At 41.3% G+C, this 18,961-nt stretch overlaps 3 protein-coding genes across 4 annotated transcripts; all 3 read right to left on the reverse strand.

The window, feature by feature from the left end:
- Positions 1-3,303: 3,303 nt before the first annotated feature.
- Positions 3,304-12,605, reverse strand: and2 (actinodin2). Of its 2 annotated transcripts, none has more exons than XM_058069147.1 (6): positions 10,929-11,064; positions 10,645-10,723; positions 8,601-8,645; positions 6,773-6,927; positions 4,263-5,123; positions 3,304-4,101 (listed from the first exon to the last, which is right to left on the reverse strand). In XM_058069147.1, exons 2-6 carry the CDS (start codon positions 10,700-10,702, stop codon positions 3,730-3,732), a joined length of 1,491 nt encoding a protein of 496 aa, XP_057925130.1. In that variant the 5' UTR covers positions 10,703-10,723; positions 10,929-11,064; the 3' UTR covers positions 3,304-3,729. The 2 variants fall into 2 exon arrangements, with proteins under 2 accessions (XP_057925130.1, XP_057925129.1); XM_058069146.1 differs by lacking the exon at positions 10,929-11,064 and adding an exon at positions 12,473-12,605 and having other exon boundaries at positions 3,484-4,101.
- Positions 12,606-12,639: 34 nt separating this feature from the next.
- On the reverse strand, positions 12,640-16,185 carry LOC131126527 (COP9 signalosome complex subunit 9-like). The gene is made up of 3 exons (XM_058069165.1): positions 16,006-16,185; positions 15,122-15,194; positions 12,640-12,785 (listed from the first exon to the last, which is right to left on the reverse strand). The coding sequence occupies exons 1-3, from the start codon at positions 16,087-16,089 to the stop codon at positions 12,748-12,750; spliced, it is 195 nt and encodes a 64-aa protein (XP_057925148.1). The 5' UTR covers positions 16,090-16,185; the 3' UTR covers positions 12,640-12,747.
- Positions 16,186-16,343: 158 nt separating this feature from the next.
- On the reverse strand, positions 16,344-18,562 carry apoda.1 (apolipoprotein Da, duplicate 1). Its single transcript, XM_058069164.1, has 5 exons — positions 18,488-18,562; positions 17,886-18,020; positions 17,027-17,148; positions 16,852-16,937; positions 16,344-16,782 (listed from the first exon to the last, which is right to left on the reverse strand). The coding sequence occupies exons 2-5, from the start codon at positions 17,997-17,999 to the stop codon at positions 16,523-16,525; spliced, it is 582 nt and encodes a 193-aa protein (XP_057925147.1). The 5' UTR covers positions 18,000-18,020; positions 18,488-18,562; the 3' UTR covers positions 16,344-16,522.
- Positions 18,563-18,961: the final 399 nt, after the last annotated feature.

Here is an 18,961-nt window from a genome sequence, read left to right on the forward strand (position 1 = left end):
ACTTTAACAACATGTTTAATGAGATGCTTTATCTTGACGTGTATTTTCCGTTTCATTCCAAATCATTTCCTGCATTTATTTGTACCCAGCGTCATAAGCCTTTAGCTTCATTGCTAATCCAAAGCAAAACAGGGTGGGGTAACAGGGTAGGGTAACAGTATGGGCGGGGCAAAATCATGTTAATTGTGTCCAGTGTGCACACAGCTTTAAGCTGTCATTTCAACGTTAAACTTTGGTATTAAGGTGGGGGCCTCAAACTAGCGTCGCGCGGACGGCATTTGGCCCGTGGGCCGCAAGTTTGAGACCCCTGGTATGAATCAAGCAATGTGAGCACAGAGTTGTTATCCGTGTGTTCTCGGCTACAACAGCCGACCCTGGCATCAGCATGTGGCGGCCGCACAACAACACCCGTGCCGCTGCAGCTCAGACATTCATTTGCCCCGCTTTCGCATCTGCTCAAGCCAAAAACTCGCTACGCCCCGCTGAGTTCTAAATCTTGTCGTGTCTATGATTTGGCTGCGTAAAAGAAAACAAAAGCGCGCACGTATCGTAAAAACCCTTTACTGACTGTAAGCCGCAGACTTGTTTGCTTGGGAAGATAAAACTTCCACCCGAGTTCATGAATAATAAAGACAAGCTGGTCTTTTATACAACGCGGCGAGTGAAATATAGAAGCAATAAAAACTGGACGTGAGATGATAGCGGTGGAATATTTTTGCCGCGGCCTACAAATTCATGCTGCCATGTTTTTCGATAACAATAACAAACATATAACTAAGAAAATAAATTTCTGGGGATCACAATAGATGAAAATATGAGCTTCATATTACAAATATACAACATAAGGTGGCCAGAAATATTTCAGTAAAAAAATATAAGTAAAAATTACTTCATTCAGAAATAAACTAAATGAAAATTACTGTTGTTGTCATTTAAAACGATTATTTTTCTTACTAGTTATGGATCTGACTAGTTAGCTAGCAAGCTAGTAGCAAGCTCTCTATCATTGGATCGTTCTTGAACTTTTCATCTACCTACACTTTGAATATGTCAAATAAAATATATATTACAAAAATAACTTCATTCAGAACTAAACTAAATGAAAATTACTGTTGTCGTCATTTAAAATGATTTTTTTCTTACTAGTTAGGGATCTGACTAGTTAGCTAGCAAGCTAGTAGCAAGCTCTCTATCATTGGATCGTTCTTGAACTTTTCATCTAACTACACTTTGAATATGTCAGGTAAAATATATCACAAAAATAACTTCATTTAGAACTAAACTAAATGAAAATTACTGTTGTTGTCATTTAAAACGATTATTTTTCTTACTAGTTGTGGATCTGACTAGTTACCTAGCAAGCTAGTAGAGTAGTAGGATTGCTAGTACTGTGCATACGTCTATCTTTGTATTTATGATGCTAATTAGATGCTAGTCAGTTGTGTTGCAAGTAAGACAGGCGGCCATGACGGCCATGGTTCTGCTGTGACGAGCTTATCTCCATATCATAATGTTTCATAATTGTTCTTCACCGAGCCGTGAAATTGATCCCAAACATTTACTCTTTTCTTGTGTCTCATCACACAGTTTGATCTCTGCTCCCCCCGGAAGATGACCTTCAATGAAATTTCATTCGGAACGACCATGCGTACATGAAAGAGGTTCATGGTTTGGTAAGTGGCTTCCATGTTTTTCCATGGAATTGGACTTGATTCCATTAACCCTGACTAACCGGAATTTAAGGAAATGTATATTTTGGAGTAATATGAATATAAATTGTTCAATCGTTTATTATTTTTATACAAAATAACAACATTTGTGAATGGTTGTTTGTCTATATGTGCCCTGTGATTGGCTGGTAACCAGTCCAGGGTGTACCCCACCTCTCGCCCAAAGACAGCTGGGATAGGCTCCAGCACCCCATGCAACACTGGTGAGGATAAGCGGTAGAAAATGAATGAATGAATGAATAAATGAATAACAGCCTTTTAAAAAACATCAGTCCAGGGTGTACCCCGCCTCTCGCCCTAAGACAGCTGGGATAGGCTCCAGCACCCCCGCGACCCTCGTGAGGATAAGCGGTAGAAAATTAATGAATTAATTAATAACAACCTTTAAAAAAAACACCAGTCCAGGGTGTACCCCGCCTCTCGCCCTAAGACAGCTGGGATAGGCTCCAGCACCCCCGCGACCCTCGTGAGGATAAGCGGTAGAAAATGAATGAATTAATTAATAACAACCTTTAAAAAAAACACCAGTCCAGGGTGTACCCCCGCCTCTCGCCCGAAGACAGCTGGGATAGGCTCCAGCACCCCCGCGACCCTCGTGAGGATAAGCGGTAGACAATGAATTAATTAATAACAACCTTTAAAAAAAAACACCAGTCCAGGGTGTACCCCGCCTCTCGCCCAAAGACAGCTGGGATAGGCTCCAGCACTCCCGCGACTCTTGTGAGGATAAGCGGTAGAAAATGAATGAATGAATAAATAAATGAATAACAACCTATAAAAACACATCAGTCCAGGGTGTAACCCACCTCTCGCCCAAAGACAGCTGGGATAGGCTCCAGCACACCCACGACCCTTGTGAGGATAAGTGGTAGAAAATGAATGAATGAATAAATGAATGAATAACAACATTTTAAAAAAACACCAGTCCAGGGTGTACCCCGCCTCTCGCCCAAAGACAGCTGGGATAGGCTCCAGCACCCCCGCGACCTTTGTGAGGATAAGTGGTAGAAAATGAATGAATGAATGAATGAATGAATAACAACATTTAAAAAAAACACCAGTCCAGGGTGTACCCCCACCTCTCACCCAAAGAAAGCTGGGATAGGCTCCAGCACCCCCTGCGACCCTCGTGAGGATAAACGGTAGAAAATGAATGAATAAATGAATGAATAACAACTTTTAAAAAACACCAGTCCAGTGTGTACCCCCGCCTCTCGCCCGAAGACAGCTGGGATAGGCTCCAGCATGTTAGCATGTACAGTATGCTGTGGACGTGATAGCCACTTGTAGCCTTGAACTAACATCATTGCTTCTTTTTCGGAAGATTAACCAGAAGTGCGGTAAATAATGGCGGATTACTTACTCTAGCTAGCTAGCTAGCTAGCCAAGCTAGCAGGAGTTATCCAGTGAGCTAGCTAGCTAGTTAGCAAGAGTGACAGCCAATGCCAAGGGAAGAATTAAAGATGGCAGAAAAGCCCAACGGCCAAAGACTTTGATAGGTGAGCCATCAGACATGCTGGGATTGATTGCTTTAGCCTGGAGCAAAATATCCAACCATTGTACTATTTTTCATGCTCGTGGTGACACAGGGGCCGCATGGTGGTCACCCACCCCCCCACATTGGAGACTGGTGTGAATGGTTGTGTGTCTATACATGTCAGCTGGGATAGGCTCCATTTCTTTTTTCTTCCCCGTTGGCCGTCAGCCTTAAAGGGGTACATGGTCGCCAACATGTGGCACTTGAGAGAAATGAGTAACTTCTTTTGTTATTTTTCAAATGTTTATTTCTTTAAGAACGTCAACCAATCTACATAAAAGAAGCGATGGGAGGCGGAAAACGACATTAAATACACTTTGACTGTTTGCGTGTCCACACAACAAAAACAAACACATTCACTCAAGAACTGTCACATGGTTTACCTGCACTGCTGCTAACAATAACAGCTAGTCCAAAAAGTAGCTTCAGGTGGCGGGGGGAGTATTCTAGGATTCTGGTTTTCTACATGGATTTATGCTGGCTCATGACGCCTCGCAGGAAGTCCTCAAAACGGATTCCGGATTTCGTGGACTTCTTAGCGGGCTCGTGTACCGCTTTCTCAACGGTACCGGCGCGACGCAGGCGACAGTTGTAGTCAAACTCAGGGTCGCAGTCGGGGTCCGGGAAGATAATGCCACCCGTGCCGGATGTCTGGGCTCGCATGGCTGGGGGTGCGGTGAATTTGGCACAGGTGGGGTCATACGGGTGGCAGAGGGGCTGGGTGTCGGCGTTGGCGTTGGCGTGAGACTCCAACGGCGTGCAGTCTTTGTCATAGTGCACATAGCAGTCATAGCCCTCCTTGGTCTTGCCGCGGATGCCCAGCTTGGAGCGGACCTGGTTGATTGATTGATTGATTGATTGGTGGTTTTTGTTCAAAAGCAGAAACGTTAAAAACAGCAAAGCAACAATAAAATCATTCTAAAAATTTCACAAACCAACGAAGAAGAAGTAAAAATGGTTATTAGTCAAAAACAAGCAGGGCGTCAAATTCAGACCTGGTGCGCCTGGGTCTTGCGTAGGGCGGCGGCAGCCGCTAGTATGCAGTACGGATCGTAGCGGGGGTCGCAAGCCAGGGGAGCGGCGACGTGTGCGGGCTGGCCCTTGGGGGCGTACTCCATCACGGGCTTAGTGAGGCTGGACAGCTTCGTGGCGGTCAGGGGGTTGCAGCCTGCATCAAAGAGGGGGTTGCAGTGCTGCTCTTGTGGCGCCCCAGAGTTGGCACTTTGGGCGGCTACGTTGCCCACACAGAGGGGGTCCACTGCGGGGTCACAGCCGGGGTAGAGGTGGTGGTAGAAACCAGCGGGGGATTTCTGCATCATTAACGGCATGCAGTTAGGGTCGTTGGGGTCACATCCGAGGGCACTGTAAGAAGGAGCGGGTCCGGTCGCAGGGCGGTAGCCGTACGCCGCCCTTAAGTGGTACTGGAGACACTCGACGTCATCATGGTTGCAGATCCTCAGCAGCTCAGATTTCTGCTCGTGGCTCAGGAAAGACTCGAGAACGGGGGCGTAGTAGTAGAACCCGCTGGGGCTTTTCATCGGCATGGGCAGTATCGGGGCGGGCGCTTTGGCCGGAGCCGGCTCGGGCGCGGCGGCCTTGGGTGCCAGAGGGAAGAGGCAGTAGGGGTCGATGTAGGGGTTGCACATTCTGACGGCGGCAGACTTGATGGGGGCGGGCATCACCACAGCAGCTTTGGGCTTGCTGGTGGACTCTGCAATGCATTCTGGGTCGTCGGAGTCGGCGCAGGCCTTGTAGATTTCGCTCAGGTGTTTGAGGTAGTGGTTGAAGGTGGGGCCCTCCTCTGACCTGTGCTTGTTTTGCAGGTACGCCATGTAGAGACGGTCCAAATCCTCAACCTAAAAGTGATGATTTTTGAAATATTAATAATAATTAATATTATTATTGATAATAATAATAATGTTTTATTATGTAATTTGATTTTGTCATATATGTACAATTAAGCATATAAAATAAATATGCATGTTTTAAATATTGGTAAGTGAAGCCAGCCATAAAAGAGCAAATGACTGCAAAGTTGTGTTGGCAGTGCGCCCTCCAGTGGAAGTAAAAAATAAGGCAGGGGGAAAAAAACAGCAAAATAAATACAATACTGAGTCTATGGAATGTCTTATTTATGTCTCAGATGTCTTATTTTCTCCTATTATGTCTACTATATTGGGTAATAGGAGTGTGACTATAGGGGTGTTATTTCATGCTTAAATTTCTCTAATAATTACATGTCTACAGGGCTTTAATACGGGTTTTAATAAGGTTTTTTTTATGTCTCATCTGTCTTATTTTGTCTTATTATGTCTACTATATTGGGTAATTGGAGTGTGACTATAGGGGTGTTAGTTCATGCTTAAATTTCTCGAATAATTACATGTCTACAGGGCTTTAACAAGGTTTTTTTATGTCTCATATGTCTTATTTTGTCTTATTATGTCTACTATATTGGGTAATATTACATTTCTCTAATAATTCCATGTTTACAGGGCTTTAATAAGGTTTTTTATGTCTCATATGTCTTATTTTCTCTTATTATGTCTACTTTATTGGGTAATTTGAGTGTAAAGGTGACTATAGGGGTGTTATTTCATGACTAGAGGGCTCTAATAATGTATAAAAGTGTATTTAGGAGGTAGTAAACTGGTTTTCTATGTCTTAAATGTCTTATTTTGTTTGATTATATCTACTATATTGGTTAATGGTGACTATAGGGGTGTTATTTCATGTCTAGAGCGCTCTAATAAGGTTTTTTATGTCTCATATGTCTTATTATGTCTACTTTATTGGGTAATTGGAGTGTAAAGGTGACTGTAGGGGGTGTTATTACATGTCTAGAGGGCTCTAATAAGGTTTTTCTATGTCTCATATGTCTTATTTTCTCTTATTATGTCTACTTTATTGGGTAATTGGATTGTAAAGGTGACTATAAGGTGTTATTTCATGACTAGAGGGCTCTAATAATGTTTAAAAGTGTATTTAGGAGGTGGTAAACTGGCTTTCTATGTCTTAAATGTCTTATTTTCTTTTATTATGTCTACTATATTGGTTAATGGTGACTATAGGGGTGTTATTACATGACCAGAGGGCTCTAATAATGTTTAAAAGTGTATTTAGGAGGTGGTAAACTGTGTTTTTATGTCTTAAATGTCTTATTTTCTTTGATTATATCTACTATATTGGTTAATTGTGACTATAGGGGTGTTATTTCATGTCTAGAGTGCTCTAATAATGTTAAAAAGCTTATTTCGAAGGATGAGTATATTGTAAATGTTAGAAACAGCACAATGGGCCACATATGGACTGCGGGACGGACATTTCCCATCCCTGATGTCATCCATGTTTGTTAATTTCCCAGACCAGATTCCCCTCAAAATAAAAGTTAAGAGTAGAAAAGTAGATGCTCTGAGAGCCTTCAAGTTCCAATCGATGAGTTTCCAGAGTGTGTCGCAATTTCTGCGACTATCAGCATTTACTAGCAGACTAAAATTGGACTCACGCCCTCCTGGTTGTGGGAGTCCATGAAGTACTTGTACCAGCCCCAGAAGTCAGGAAGGCGTTTGAACTGAGGCACGGCCATGACGGGCACGTTCCTCCTGTGGCGCACCAGCTTCTTCAGGTTGGACATCACCTGGGCCTTCACATTGTCGGAGCCTGCACACACCAACACATCCTGATCAACACGTCCTGCTAGTCTCAATGATGGCTAACGCTAGTAGCCAAACCTAGCCAAATGGTTATCATTCGCTGACAACAAACATAACTAATGCTGCTGAGGGCAGGAAGGAAGGAGGGTGGGATGTAATGCTTGCAGTTAGCGCCCCCTAGAGCCGCCTTGTAACTGTTGCAATCAGTCCCTTTCATCTTGTAGTAAAAAATCTAATGTATTTGATTTAATTGTGTTTATTTAATTCAATTTTACAAAATGTAATTATTTAATTCACTTGGATTTTTCACACAGATTTGTGACATTTAATTATTTTACTTGTATTTTTAATTTTAATAATCTGTTTCATTTACTTTTTACTTACTTTTTTCTGATTTTAAAAAATTGCTTTACTTGTATTTTGTTTTAGAGGTTTAGAGATTTAGATTTGATTGATTTATTGACTGTACAGATTTTTCCAATTTAATAATTTCATTATTTTGTAGTTGTACTTTTTAATAGATTAAAAAAAATATATATTTAATGAAACGTTTTTTATTTTTAAATATTTTTATTGTATATTTTTAAATAGACTTTTTAATGTATTGATTGTAAATACATAAATTAAGTTTTGTGTATTAATATTTGTCAATTACAACATTTTTTTAAACATACTGTACATTTGAAAGTTTTTTTGTTTTATTTGAATTAATTATCTAATTTTCTTTTTTTACTGCTTTTATTATTTTAAAATATTTTTATTGTATATTTTTAAATAGACTTTAATGTATTGATTGTAGATACATAAAATAAGTTTTGTGTATTAATATTTGCCAAACTACAATTTTTAGAATATACTGTACATTTGAAAGTTTTTTTTTGTTTTATTTGAATTAATTATCTAATTTTCCTTTTTTTACTGTTTTTATTATTTTTAAATATTTTTATTGTATATTTTTAAATAGACTTTTTAATGTATTGATTGTAAATACATAAAATAAGTTTTGTGTTTTAAGATTTGTCAAATTACAACAATTTTTAAAATACTGTACATTTGAAAGTTTTTTTAGTTTTATTTGAATTATCTAATTTTCTTTTTTTACTGCTTTTATTATTTTAAAATATTTTTATTGTATATTTTTAAATAGACTTTTAATGTATTGATTGTAAATACATACATTAAGTTTTGTGTATTAATATTTGTCAAATTACAATTTTTAGAATATACTGTACATTTGAAAGTTTTTTTTAGTTTTATTTGAATTAATTATCTAATTTTCCTTTTTTTACTGTTTTTATTATTTTTAAATATTTTTATTGTATATTTTTAAATAGACTTTTAATGTATTGATTGTAAATACATACATTAAGTTTTGTGTATTAATATTTGTCAAATTACAATTTTTAGAATATACTGTACATTTGAAAGTTTTTTTTAGTTTTATTTGAATTAATTGTCTAATTTTCCTTTTTTTACTGTTTTTATTATTTTTAAATATTTTTATTGTATATTTTTTAAATAGACTTTTTAATGTATTGATTGTAAATACATACATTACGTTTTGTGTATTAATATTTGTCAAATTACAACAATTTTTAAAATATACTCTACATTTGAAAGTTTTTTCATCTTTTTTTTTCCAAAAAAAAAAATCCCCATTGTGGCATCCCGGGTCCTCACCTTCCGCCTCCTTGTGTTGCTGGAGCGGGACGGCCCCCAGGAATTCTGTAAAAGCCAAACAGGAGCCATATTAGCGGCAACAGGAACATTCACTGACAAGGACCAGATGTTGCGCTTGCCATCAACGTCAGGAAAAGACGAAAACGCTGAGCCCCTTCAAATAAAAAGCCCCCCCCGGGGGTCGGAACACGGCAGGTGCCGGGACTCTGGCGCCCCGACCCAGGCGGCATCCTGCAAATTAACCCTGCCTCGCCCTGAGTTGTGCTTTTAAGCAGCTTTTTTTTTTCCAGATTGCAATATTGTAGCTGTATGTTTATGAAAGTACTGGGGGCTTCCTTGACCTGTAAAAACTACAAAGCGTGCCCCCCCCCCACCAACTAATTACCGCTTTGCTGTAAAAGCAAAAGAAATCACAGGCTTGTTTGTGTGCATCCTGGTGTGGAACATTTCCTGGTGTGGAACAAGACTAGCGCCACCGAAACAAAAATAGTCTCATCAGCTGATTGCGGCGCCGACTTCATCATCAGCGTTGGGTGTCAAAGTATATGTGTATATATGTATATATATGTGTGTATAAGTATATATGTCAATGGACTTTCACTTTCTACCTTCAAGGTACTCTGGTAGTACTCTGTTAGGACACTGTTGGTATCTTTACCATTGGTGGTTCCGTAGATTGGCTCAATCCGAGGTCACAACCGGTCTTACGACCCATGTGACCAGATGCATAGGATCTTTGTCATGTCAATCAAAGTCTACAATCATTTATGTCAATTATGTCAAAATGTCAATTTTTGACGGGGAAAACAGACACACACGCACATGGCAATATATCGAGGCCGGCAAAATTATGGTGGCCAGCCAATCACAGGGCACAATATTGACAAACAACCATTCACACTCACATTCATACCTATGGACAATTTGGAGTCGCTAATTAACCTAGCATGTTTTTGGAATGTGGGAGGAAACCGGAGTACCCGGAGAAAACCCACGCATGCACGGGGAGAACATGCAAACTCCACACAGAGATGGCCGAGGGTGGAATTGAACCCTGGTCTCCTAGCTGTGAGGTCTGCGCGCTAACCACTCGACCGCTGTGCCACCCATTTATTTATCATCCATATTTTTTTCTGAACGAAAAGTTAATTAGTGTGGCGAACGCACATTCAGACATTTTGTAGGTTCATTCATTCATTCATTTTCTACCTTTTATCCTCACAAGGGTCACGGAAGGGGGGTGCTGGAGCCTATCCCAGCTGTCTTCGGGGCGAGAGGAGGCGGGGTACACCCTGGACCGGTGGCCAGCCAATCACAGGGCACATATAGACAAACAACCATTCACACTCACATTCATACCTATGGACAATTTGGAGTCGCTAATTAACCTAGCATGTTTTGCTAGCATGTTAGCATGTTTTTGGAATATGGGAGGAAACCGGAGAACCATAGAAACCCACACACAGATGGCCGAGGGTGGAATTGAACTCGGGTCTCCTAGCTGTGAGGTCTATGCGCTAACCACTCGACCACCATGCAGCCCTTAAAATTAATCAGTTATGATTTAAAATACTGTACACAACATACGTACATACTGGTACCAGATTGGTATCACAATACCAGTACCTGAATTTCACCTAGTATCAGATCCAGTACCCTATTTGGGGGCTTTAGGATCTCCTGATCCTTTAGCGTCTACCGGGACTGTTTTCAGCCGAGTGTGAAGCTTCTGGGATGAGACTCGGCACCTCCAAATGCGAGGCCGTAGTTCTCAGTCGGAAAAGGATGTAGTGCTACCTCCGGAGTTGGGAATGAGGTCCTGTTCCATGTGGAGGACTTCAAGTATCTCATGGTCTCATTCACGAGTGAGGGAATGTTGGAACGTGAGGTCGACAGGCGGATCGGTTAATGCGGTTACTATACCGGATCGAGATAGCTGAGCCGGAAATTCACCCCCATCCCATCAATATTCCCAACCTCACCGATACTATGTACAATCACAGGGCTTTTCTGGTCATGAAATCCTACAAAAAGGGAATTTTACCTGGTAACAAAACCATGGCCAGAAGGAGTCCGGCGTGGAGGATGGTACGTGATGCCATGTTCACGTCTGCGAGTGCTTCCTGTGCAAAAGGAGCAAAATCCAGGTGTTAATCCTGTTGCTATAAATATACTTTAAATATCAGCATCCATTGATGATAAACACTGAGAGGATTGGGGACAGGCTATTTTTAGACTTTTTAGGGATTACGGAGATGATGAGTTCGGAAACAATCAGACAGCTGAAACATGTCAAAGTGAGATTCAAACAACGGCACTGAGTCTTACCGGGCAGTGGTGCTGATGTGCTGTGGATCTCCGCACTCGGGTCCCTGCACCTCTATGGGGCAGGCAGGCAGGCAGGGACACATTTTTAAGGAGCCCCCCTCCCCTCGATCATTAAAAACTAAATAGACACGCCGTACGGACGGCGGGGTTGGTTCTGGTGCCTCCGTCCCTCCCATCAAGGGGAGGGCTGTCATTAGAGTCCCACATGTAGGGAGGGGGGCACTAACAAGATGGCTTTTTGTGTTTTTTTATTGATTTTCATGAAGGGATCACTGAGTTGAAGTGATCGGGTGAAGTGGTGTCCTGTTAGCGATCACATATTTGATCATCAAAGATTGCGTAGAGCATTTTTATTTTCCTTCAAGCGCCGCCACGCCAAGCTGGAGTCAGTAGTGGGAGCAGACCTCCTAACGAGGAGACGCTAATGAAGCAAAATGGCTGATGAAAAGTTTAGCCAGGAGGGCCTGCTTGGAATGCCACGTAGCATACAGTTGTCAAATAGAAGATCTTTGACTTCAGTTTTTGCAGTGGGTTCTTAAATACAGTAAATTGCTGTGTTCAAATACAGGATCTTTGGCACTATTTATTTATGGATGGGTGGGTGGATGGGTGTATGGGTAGATGGATGGATGGGTGGGTGGGTGGTTGGATGGATGGATGGATGGATGGATGGATGGATGGATGGATGGATGGATGGGTGGGTGGGTGGGTGGATGGGTGGTTGGTTGGATGGGTGGATGGATGGGTGGATGGATGGGTGGATGGGTGGATGGATGGGTGGGTGGATGTGTGGATGGTTAGATGGGTGGATGGGTGGGTGGTTGGATGGATGGGTGGATGGATGGATGGCTGGCTGGGTGGGTGGCTTGGGTGGGTGGACGGATGGGTGGGTGAATGGATGGGTGGGCTCTTAAAAATAGCAGTACTCTTGTTATATAAAGGATTTTTGATGAGGGTTTTTTTAATCTCCGTCAAACAGCAGTGCTCTTCTCATATAGAGGATCTTCGATTAGTTTTTCTGCAAAAACGGTAGAGCGCTGCTGTGAAAGAGAGGATCTTTGACATGTGCTTTTTTGTTTGTTTTTTTTGCAGTAGGTCCTCATAAACAACAGTGCTTTTCTCGTGGAGATGATCTTTGTCGTGGAGTGCTACCAGGAATTTTGAGATGAAAAAATATATTGTTAATAACAGTTAATCTATTTTTGGTGCCCCAGCTCCTGTCATATAGAGGATCTTTGACTAGCGTTTTATGTGACAAGTCTTTAAAGACAGCCTGAAAGACACTGCTGTCAAATAGAGGATCTTTGGCAGGAGTGTTCCTGTCATAGAGATGGATCTATGACTAGAGTTTTTTTTCTGTAGGTCTTCAGAAACACCCTTAGGGATTTAAACCTGCATGGAATGATGTGAAGACACCAGATATGAAATCACCAGCAAGCTATGAACATCCATAAAGTGTCCATTGGTCACATGTCATCTCCAGCGTGTTTATACATGGTATCTATAATTACACACCTGACAGGTGTTGCTGTGCGCTCACAAACCTGCAATCCAGGCCACGGGCCTCCCCGACACACCACGGCCATACCGGCTCCAAGCGCGGATGGAAGAATCTTCGGGATCTTAAGAATTTCATGACATCTGGAGCACCGTTTGGAGGAAGTTTAAAAAGCAGGACGACTATGAAAGGAAATTGTATGTCATTAGACGTCGGCAAAATGGCAGCTTTGCTTTTCCACAAGGGAAAAAAATGTCAGTATGTGTGGGGTGGGAGGTCGGAGTAATATCATCATCATCATCATCCTCGTCGCTCGGAGGATCAGAGGATGTCATCGTCATCAAACAGCTCCTCAAAGTCTGCAAAAACACAAACTCATGCATGAAATACTTGAATATAAAAAGTATTATTATGCATACTTATGTTAGCACCACATGCTGGCTGTTCAGAGTAAAAGCATCTTGGAATGCACTTGTCGCTTCACGAGGTCAGAGGTCAACAGCGTTAAGCGTATGAACATGCAGGAACAAAATGCAACACAGCCAAGCTCTTCTTCTGTCCGCCCCCAAAAACTGTCTCAATGATTTACTGCTCTTTACATTCATGATGTGCGGTGGGGAGCGCTAACTTTGCTTATGTTTCTCTTTCTTTCGGTTCAAAATAACTTGAAAAAGAACAAGAAAAACAACTGATTCGATTTTGGGGGTGATTCGGATCACAGCCTGGATCCGGGAATGTTTTAAGGGATTCTTTCACAATGTGAGATAGGAGCATTTTCAGTATTTGTGTACACAATGTCAGAAAAAATGGCCAAAGCACTTGTTTCGGTCATTTAGCCTGTACATTTCTAGGTGTAAACACGCTAATGTTGACATTGCTAGCATGCTAACACCTAGCATGATACCTAGTGGTAAGTGTTCTTTTCATATGTTATAACATTGGCATCTTAGTAATGCTAGCATGCTAACATTAGAATAATAGCATTTTTACACATTTTCATAGGTAGACACTATTATGTTGTCTTAGCATGTCTTAGCATGCTAACATGAATATTTTTTTTACAATTTTCATGAATATAAACATGCATATATTTACCACTTTCATGCTAGGTGTTAAAATGCTAACATCAGCATGCTAACACTTGGTAGGTGTTAGCATGCTGATGTTAGCATGCTAGCAATGTTAACATGCTAACATGCTAACACTTGGTCGGTGTTAGCATGCTGATGTTAGCATGTTAACATTGTTAGCATGTTAACATTGCTAGCATGCTAACATCAGCATGCTAACACCTACCAAGTGTTAGCACTCTGATGCATGCCAGCAATGTTAACATGCTAACATCAGGATGCTAACACCTGACACATTAATGTTAGCATGCTAACATACTTAGACAGACTTCCTTTAGTCATTGCACAATCACATAGCACTGAAATAAAACAACAAAATGCACTAATATAAACATAGCATTAGTATGCTAGATGTTAGCATGCTAACATTAGCATTCTTTAAGTCATTTAAAGCCTTCCATTGTTATGTTTTCATGGTCAAGGAATGTAAATATGTAGATAAAATAAATGTAGGTCTAATATTCATGCGTGTAAATACCAATATGGCGGAACTATAGCGCTTGGTGAAAGAATGTTCTCCTATGGCATTTCTAGTTACATCTTGTGTCAACTTCTTCTGCAGCCCGATGAGGCAACAGGCTAGTTGGGACTAAATAACAAAGCCCAAAGTGCCACTTAAAAACTGTATCATCATCATCATTTTCCCATGGAAATCTCTCAAAGAAAAAATGTTTGGAGCCCAAATGAAAGCTTCCAGCCCGGTCTGGTGACACAAAGTCTCTCGATGTGTGTCATAACTGTTAAAACAATGTTTTGAAACTCCTGCAAGGCCTAAGTGTTAAAACACAATCATGTCACACTTGAATGTTTCAGATCATCAAAGAAATGGAAATATTAGTCAATGACAACACAACAACACAAAATGCTAATGTTTTTCAATGAAACTTTTTATGATTGAGGGAAAAAAAAAAGTGATTGGAAAAGTGATATGCCCCCCCCCAATCCCCTTAAAACATAACTAACATTAACTGAGATCTATCCGCGTGGAAAAGGCTATAAAGCCATTTCTAAAACTTTGGGACTTCAGCCACCCCACAGTGAGAGCCATTATTCACAAATGGCCAAAACATGGAACAGCGGTGAACCTTCCCAGGAGTGGCTAACCAGCCAAAATCACATTCCAAAATTTTCATTGGGGGGGACGTTTGCCTCTCGTAGAGCATGTGATGTCTTTCTACCTCCAGGCCATGAGAGCGCTGCTGGTACACCACAGCAGGGAATCTCTTTACCAGCCCACGGAAAACATTCCTTGTATCCTCCTCCGCCTCCTCCAAACTAGCATGATCTCTGTCCCGAGGCGTGCGCTACATCAAACACCGGATGTGCCTTGCATGAGGCTCATTTAGGATTTACGTCTTGCAGAGACCACTCAAAGAGATTTCATTCATGTAGAAATGCATGCTACTCCATTAATTGGTAAGAAACATGGCAGATTCAATGCATAAATTTCCACTTGCAAGTTGATTCTTGAACTGATTCTTCCTAACCCGGCCACACACACCCGAGCCCAAATGTGACACAAATTGTCTATTTAGTTTTGCATATTACTCAAAAAAAGGTTTTACCATTAAAAACGTCTGCATGAACTGCCTTTTCTGTGGCAACCAGGTCCATCAGCAATCCTGTACTTCCCCCAGCCTGTCAGACAATAAATGTACAAGTTAGACACACCTGCATAGCGCAAACAGCCTACATCCGATACTGTATTTTAGTCACGCACGTCAAACATACGATATTGCGCCACAAACACTATTACTTAACAAAAATATCCAACCGACCTTAACTTAAAAAACATACAAATAGACTACTACCAACTAGCAACTGTTTCGTGCATCGCTATACAGGATATACTGGACTTTAATTTTGAAATACTCCGGAAACTATTGTGGCACACGCATTCCCCGAAAAACAAACAAGATGGTGACCGGGACAACTAAAACACAACCCTTCTTGTGAGTCATAAAGTGTAGTAATAACCATTTACATTACATTATTACACTCTTCGGCGTCCATTATGGACAAAATACTCCAGCTAGTGGATGACTGTTTATAAAGTAACGCAACGCCAAAATGAATGCATGAGCCCGCTGGCTAGCTAACAAGCTCATCCAGATAAACGTAAGGACCCTCTCCTTCCGGAAATAGACTACTACCAACTAGCAACTGTTTCGTGCATCGCTAGACTGGATGTTATGTACTTTAATTTTGAAATACTCCGGAAGCGAATGTGGCACACGCCGTCTCCGATAAACAAACAAGATGGCGACCAAGACAACTAAAACACAATCATTCTTACGAGTCATAACATGTAGTAATAGCCATCTAATTTATATTATTACACTCTTCGTCGTTCATTATGGACAAAATATTCCAGCTAGTGGATGGCTGTTTATAAAGTAACGCCAAGCTGAATGCATGAGCCCGCTGGCTAGCTAACAAGCTAATGTACCTCATCCAGATCAACGTAAGGACCCGCTCCTTCCGGAAACATCTCATCCACTGCGGGCTTCATGGCGGTCGAGTTCGGCGTCATAAGTGCCACCGCTATAATTTATTAAGTAATTTAGCAAAATGTCGTCAAAGATTTGAAGGAAAGACACAACTGCACCAGCCACGAGAGTTTGTTTTGTGTTGGTGCTCAGTGAAAATAAATCCGACCGGACACTCGACTCTAAGCATACATAGTTCCTGTCCAATTTCCGGTAAATTCCATACTTGTTGAATTAAAACATTAAATCTCTTGATTAAAGTAAAATGGGGACATCACATTAATTGGTATATTTTTAATTCAAAGCTTTATGCTGTAAATATGTGATTTTACAACAATATAATTTCTATATTAAGAATGGCAGTACAAGTGTATACATTCAAGGTGTTAAGAGTATTTTTAAAGATAATTTTGCCCCACAGATATATAATTTGAGACACACTGTCATTTCTGCAGTTTGTAATTATAGCACTCATTTTCAGGCTTTATTTTTCCATTCCTGGTCATCACTTTTATCACATGCATCCTGCTTGGTGGCCATCATGCGGATCACGTCAATGTTGTTGTTGGCAAACGTCTCCCTGGCTTTGTCGATGGCCGACTCCGGCAGGGTGCGTGTGCGGCTCAAGATCCAGGCAAAGTCCAGGTGGAAGAGCCTCAGGACGTCAGTGCAGGAGTAGATGACGGCCGTGTTTACATAATCGGTGGAGAGGATCCAGTAGGGCGAATATGGCAGCACTGTTGGATGACAAATGAATACAAAATAATAAAAGTAAGGAAGCTAAATAAGAACGTGATAAGTCTCACCATAAGAGTAGCTTATTGCAAGCTTAGCGGGATTCTTCGGATCCTCGATGACACCATATCCTTCTATCTTCCTCAGCTCTCCTTTTCTATACAAGACAATTGCAAAAAAAAATGTCCGCCCTGCAATCATGACCTTTTTTATTTTTTTTACACCAACGATGCAAACAGGACTCACAGTATTTCCGAGCTGACCACTCGGATGGAATTGTCCGCCCTGAAAGTGAAATTCGTCTCGATGCAGCGACCCTTCTCAAACTGAGTCGGCAGTCTTCCGATTTCAAACCACCTCCCCATGAACTGCGACGAAACCCAAGAAAATAACAAGAATTTTAAAGTTCATGCTAGGCTAAAGACCAAATGCTAGTTGTTAGCATGCTAGCAATGTCAACATGCTAACATTAGCGTGTTAACGCCTAGAAATGTACTGACTAGACCAAAGTTTGGGTTGAGGTGGAATTAGGGGTTGGTGTTAGGACTAAGGTTTTAGTAAGGACTATGTTTAAGGCTAGGAGTAGGACTATGGTTAGAACTAGGGTTTGGGCTTGAGTTGGAATTGAAAGTGTTTGGTTTACGACTAGGATTTGGGTAATGTCTAAGGATAGAACTAGGGTTTGAATAGGAATTGGGGTTGGTGTTCGGACTAGGGTTTGGGTAAAGACTAGGGTTACGGTTAGAACTAGGGTTTGAGTTGGAATTAGGGTTGGTTTTAGGACTAAGATTTGGGTATGAATTAGGGTTAGGATTAGAACTAGGATTTGAGTTGGAATTGGTTTTAGGACTAAGGTTTGGATATGCATTAGGGTTAGGATTAGAACTAGGATTTGAGTTGGAATTAGGGTTGGTTTTAGGACTAAGGTTTGGGTATGAATTAGGGTTAGGATTAGAATTAGAATTTGAGTTGGAATTAGGGTTGGTTTTAGGGCTAGGATTTGGGCATGAACTTGGGTTAGGGTTAGAACTAGGGTTTGAGTTGGAATTAGGGGTGGTTTTAGTTCATCCACAATACTTTGAACTTTAAAAAAAAGCTGCTCCACCTGTTTGAGGTCGAAGGAGGCCTGAACGCTTGGTTCTGGACACGCCCCCCAGTGGGGCACCTGAGCTCTAATGAGAGGGATGACGAACGCCACCAATGCGAAAGACGGCTTCATTTTCAGACTGGCCTTCAGTGCCTGTAAAACATGAATATCACTGAATATGCTAATCTGTATATTACTCTTTTGAACACATATTGTTTTGAGAAGCAAAACAGAGACTATGTTCTTCATCAACAAAATCCGACCAGAGTCGCGGGAGGGGTGCTGGAGCCTATCCCAGCTGTCTTCTTGGGGCGAGAGACGGGGTACACCCTGGACTGGTCGCCAGCCAATCACAGGGCACATATAGACAAACAACCATTCACACTCACATTCATACCTATGGACAATTTGGAGTCGCTAATTAACCTAGCATGTTTTTGGAATGTGGAAGGAAACCGGAGTACCCGCAGAAAACCCACGCATGCACGGGGAGAACATCCAAACTCCACACGCACAGAAATGGCCGAGAGTGGAATTGCAAAAAAATTAAAAGTATGAGTATGAACATGAATAAATGAATGTTATTTTATCATTAAAGTGAAAAAATATTCTTTTCTTACCTCAGAGGTAACGTCGTGATGCTGCAGAGCGCCAGGTCCAGAGTGTCCAGAGTCCACAGTGGCGCCTCAATGGCGTCATCAATGGACGTCTGTGTGCAACCCATTGCTTTATTTCAGACTTGAAGTCAACGATTAGCCATAATTGGAATCATGGGTGACACGTTATAAAACACCCGATTGTTCTTCTTCTCCTGTCCTAATTAGCATCTTGCTAACACGCAGCAAAACAGCATGTTCTTATCTTCTTATCTTCTTGACTTTCTGTCTCAGCATTATGATTATTTCTGCAAATCCACTTTGCATAAAGAGCTTTAATTGATTTTGCCATCGTCAGACAACCGGGAATGTAGTTTTAATCCTCCATGATGCAACTCTTTCTCACTTTTACAGAGTTTTTGATGACTTATGACAGGGGTCTCAAACATGTGGCCCGCAGGACACTACTTTGAGGCCCCCGCCTTGATATGAAAGTTT

This window comes from Doryrhamphus excisus, chromosome 3, assembly GCF_030265055.1.
Source record: "Doryrhamphus excisus isolate RoL2022-K1 chromosome 3, RoL_Dexc_1.0, whole genome shotgun sequence".
NCBI classification, from domain to species: domain Eukaryota; kingdom Metazoa; phylum Chordata; class Actinopteri; order Syngnathiformes; family Syngnathidae; genus Doryrhamphus; species Doryrhamphus excisus.

Excerpts from the sequence above, each read along its gene's own strand:
- and2 (XM_058069146.1), bottom strand. The coding sequence starts at position 12,514 with ATGGCCGTGGTGTGTCGGGGAGGCCCGTGGCCTGGATTGCAG. Across the intron at positions 5,124-6,772 it reads ACTCCCACAACCAGGAGGGC|GTTGAGGATTTGGACCGTCT; the intron begins GTGAGTCCAATT and ends CATCACTTTTAG. Across the intron at positions 4,102-4,262 it reads GCAAGACCCAGGCGCACCAG|GTCCGCTCCAAGCTGGGCAT; the intron begins GTCTGAATTTGA and ends TCAATCAACCAG.
- LOC131126527 (XM_058069165.1), bottom strand. The coding sequence starts at position 16,089 with ATGACGCCGAACTCGACCGCCATGAAGCCCGCAGTGGATGAGATGTTT. Across the intron at positions 15,195-16,005 it reads CTTACGTTGATCTGGATGAG|GCTGGGGGAAGTACAGGATT; the intron begins GTACATTAGCTT and ends ATTGTCTGACAG. Across the intron at positions 12,786-15,121 it reads TCATGCAGACGTTTTTAATG|ACTTTGAGGAGCTGTTTGAT; the intron begins GTAAAACCTTTT and ends GTGTTTTTGCAG.
- apoda.1 (XM_058069164.1), bottom strand. The coding sequence starts at position 17,999 with ATGAAGCCGTCTTTCGCATTGGTGGCGTTCGTCATCCCTCTCATTAGA. Across the intron at positions 16,938-17,026 it reads GTGGTCAGCTCGGAAATACT|AAAAGGAGAGCTGAGGAAGA; the intron begins GTGAGTCCTGTT and ends TGTCTTGTATAG. Across the intron at positions 16,783-16,851 it reads TGCAATAAGCTACTCTTATG|TGCTGCCATATTCGCCCTAC; the intron begins GTGAGACTTATC and ends GTCATCCAACAG.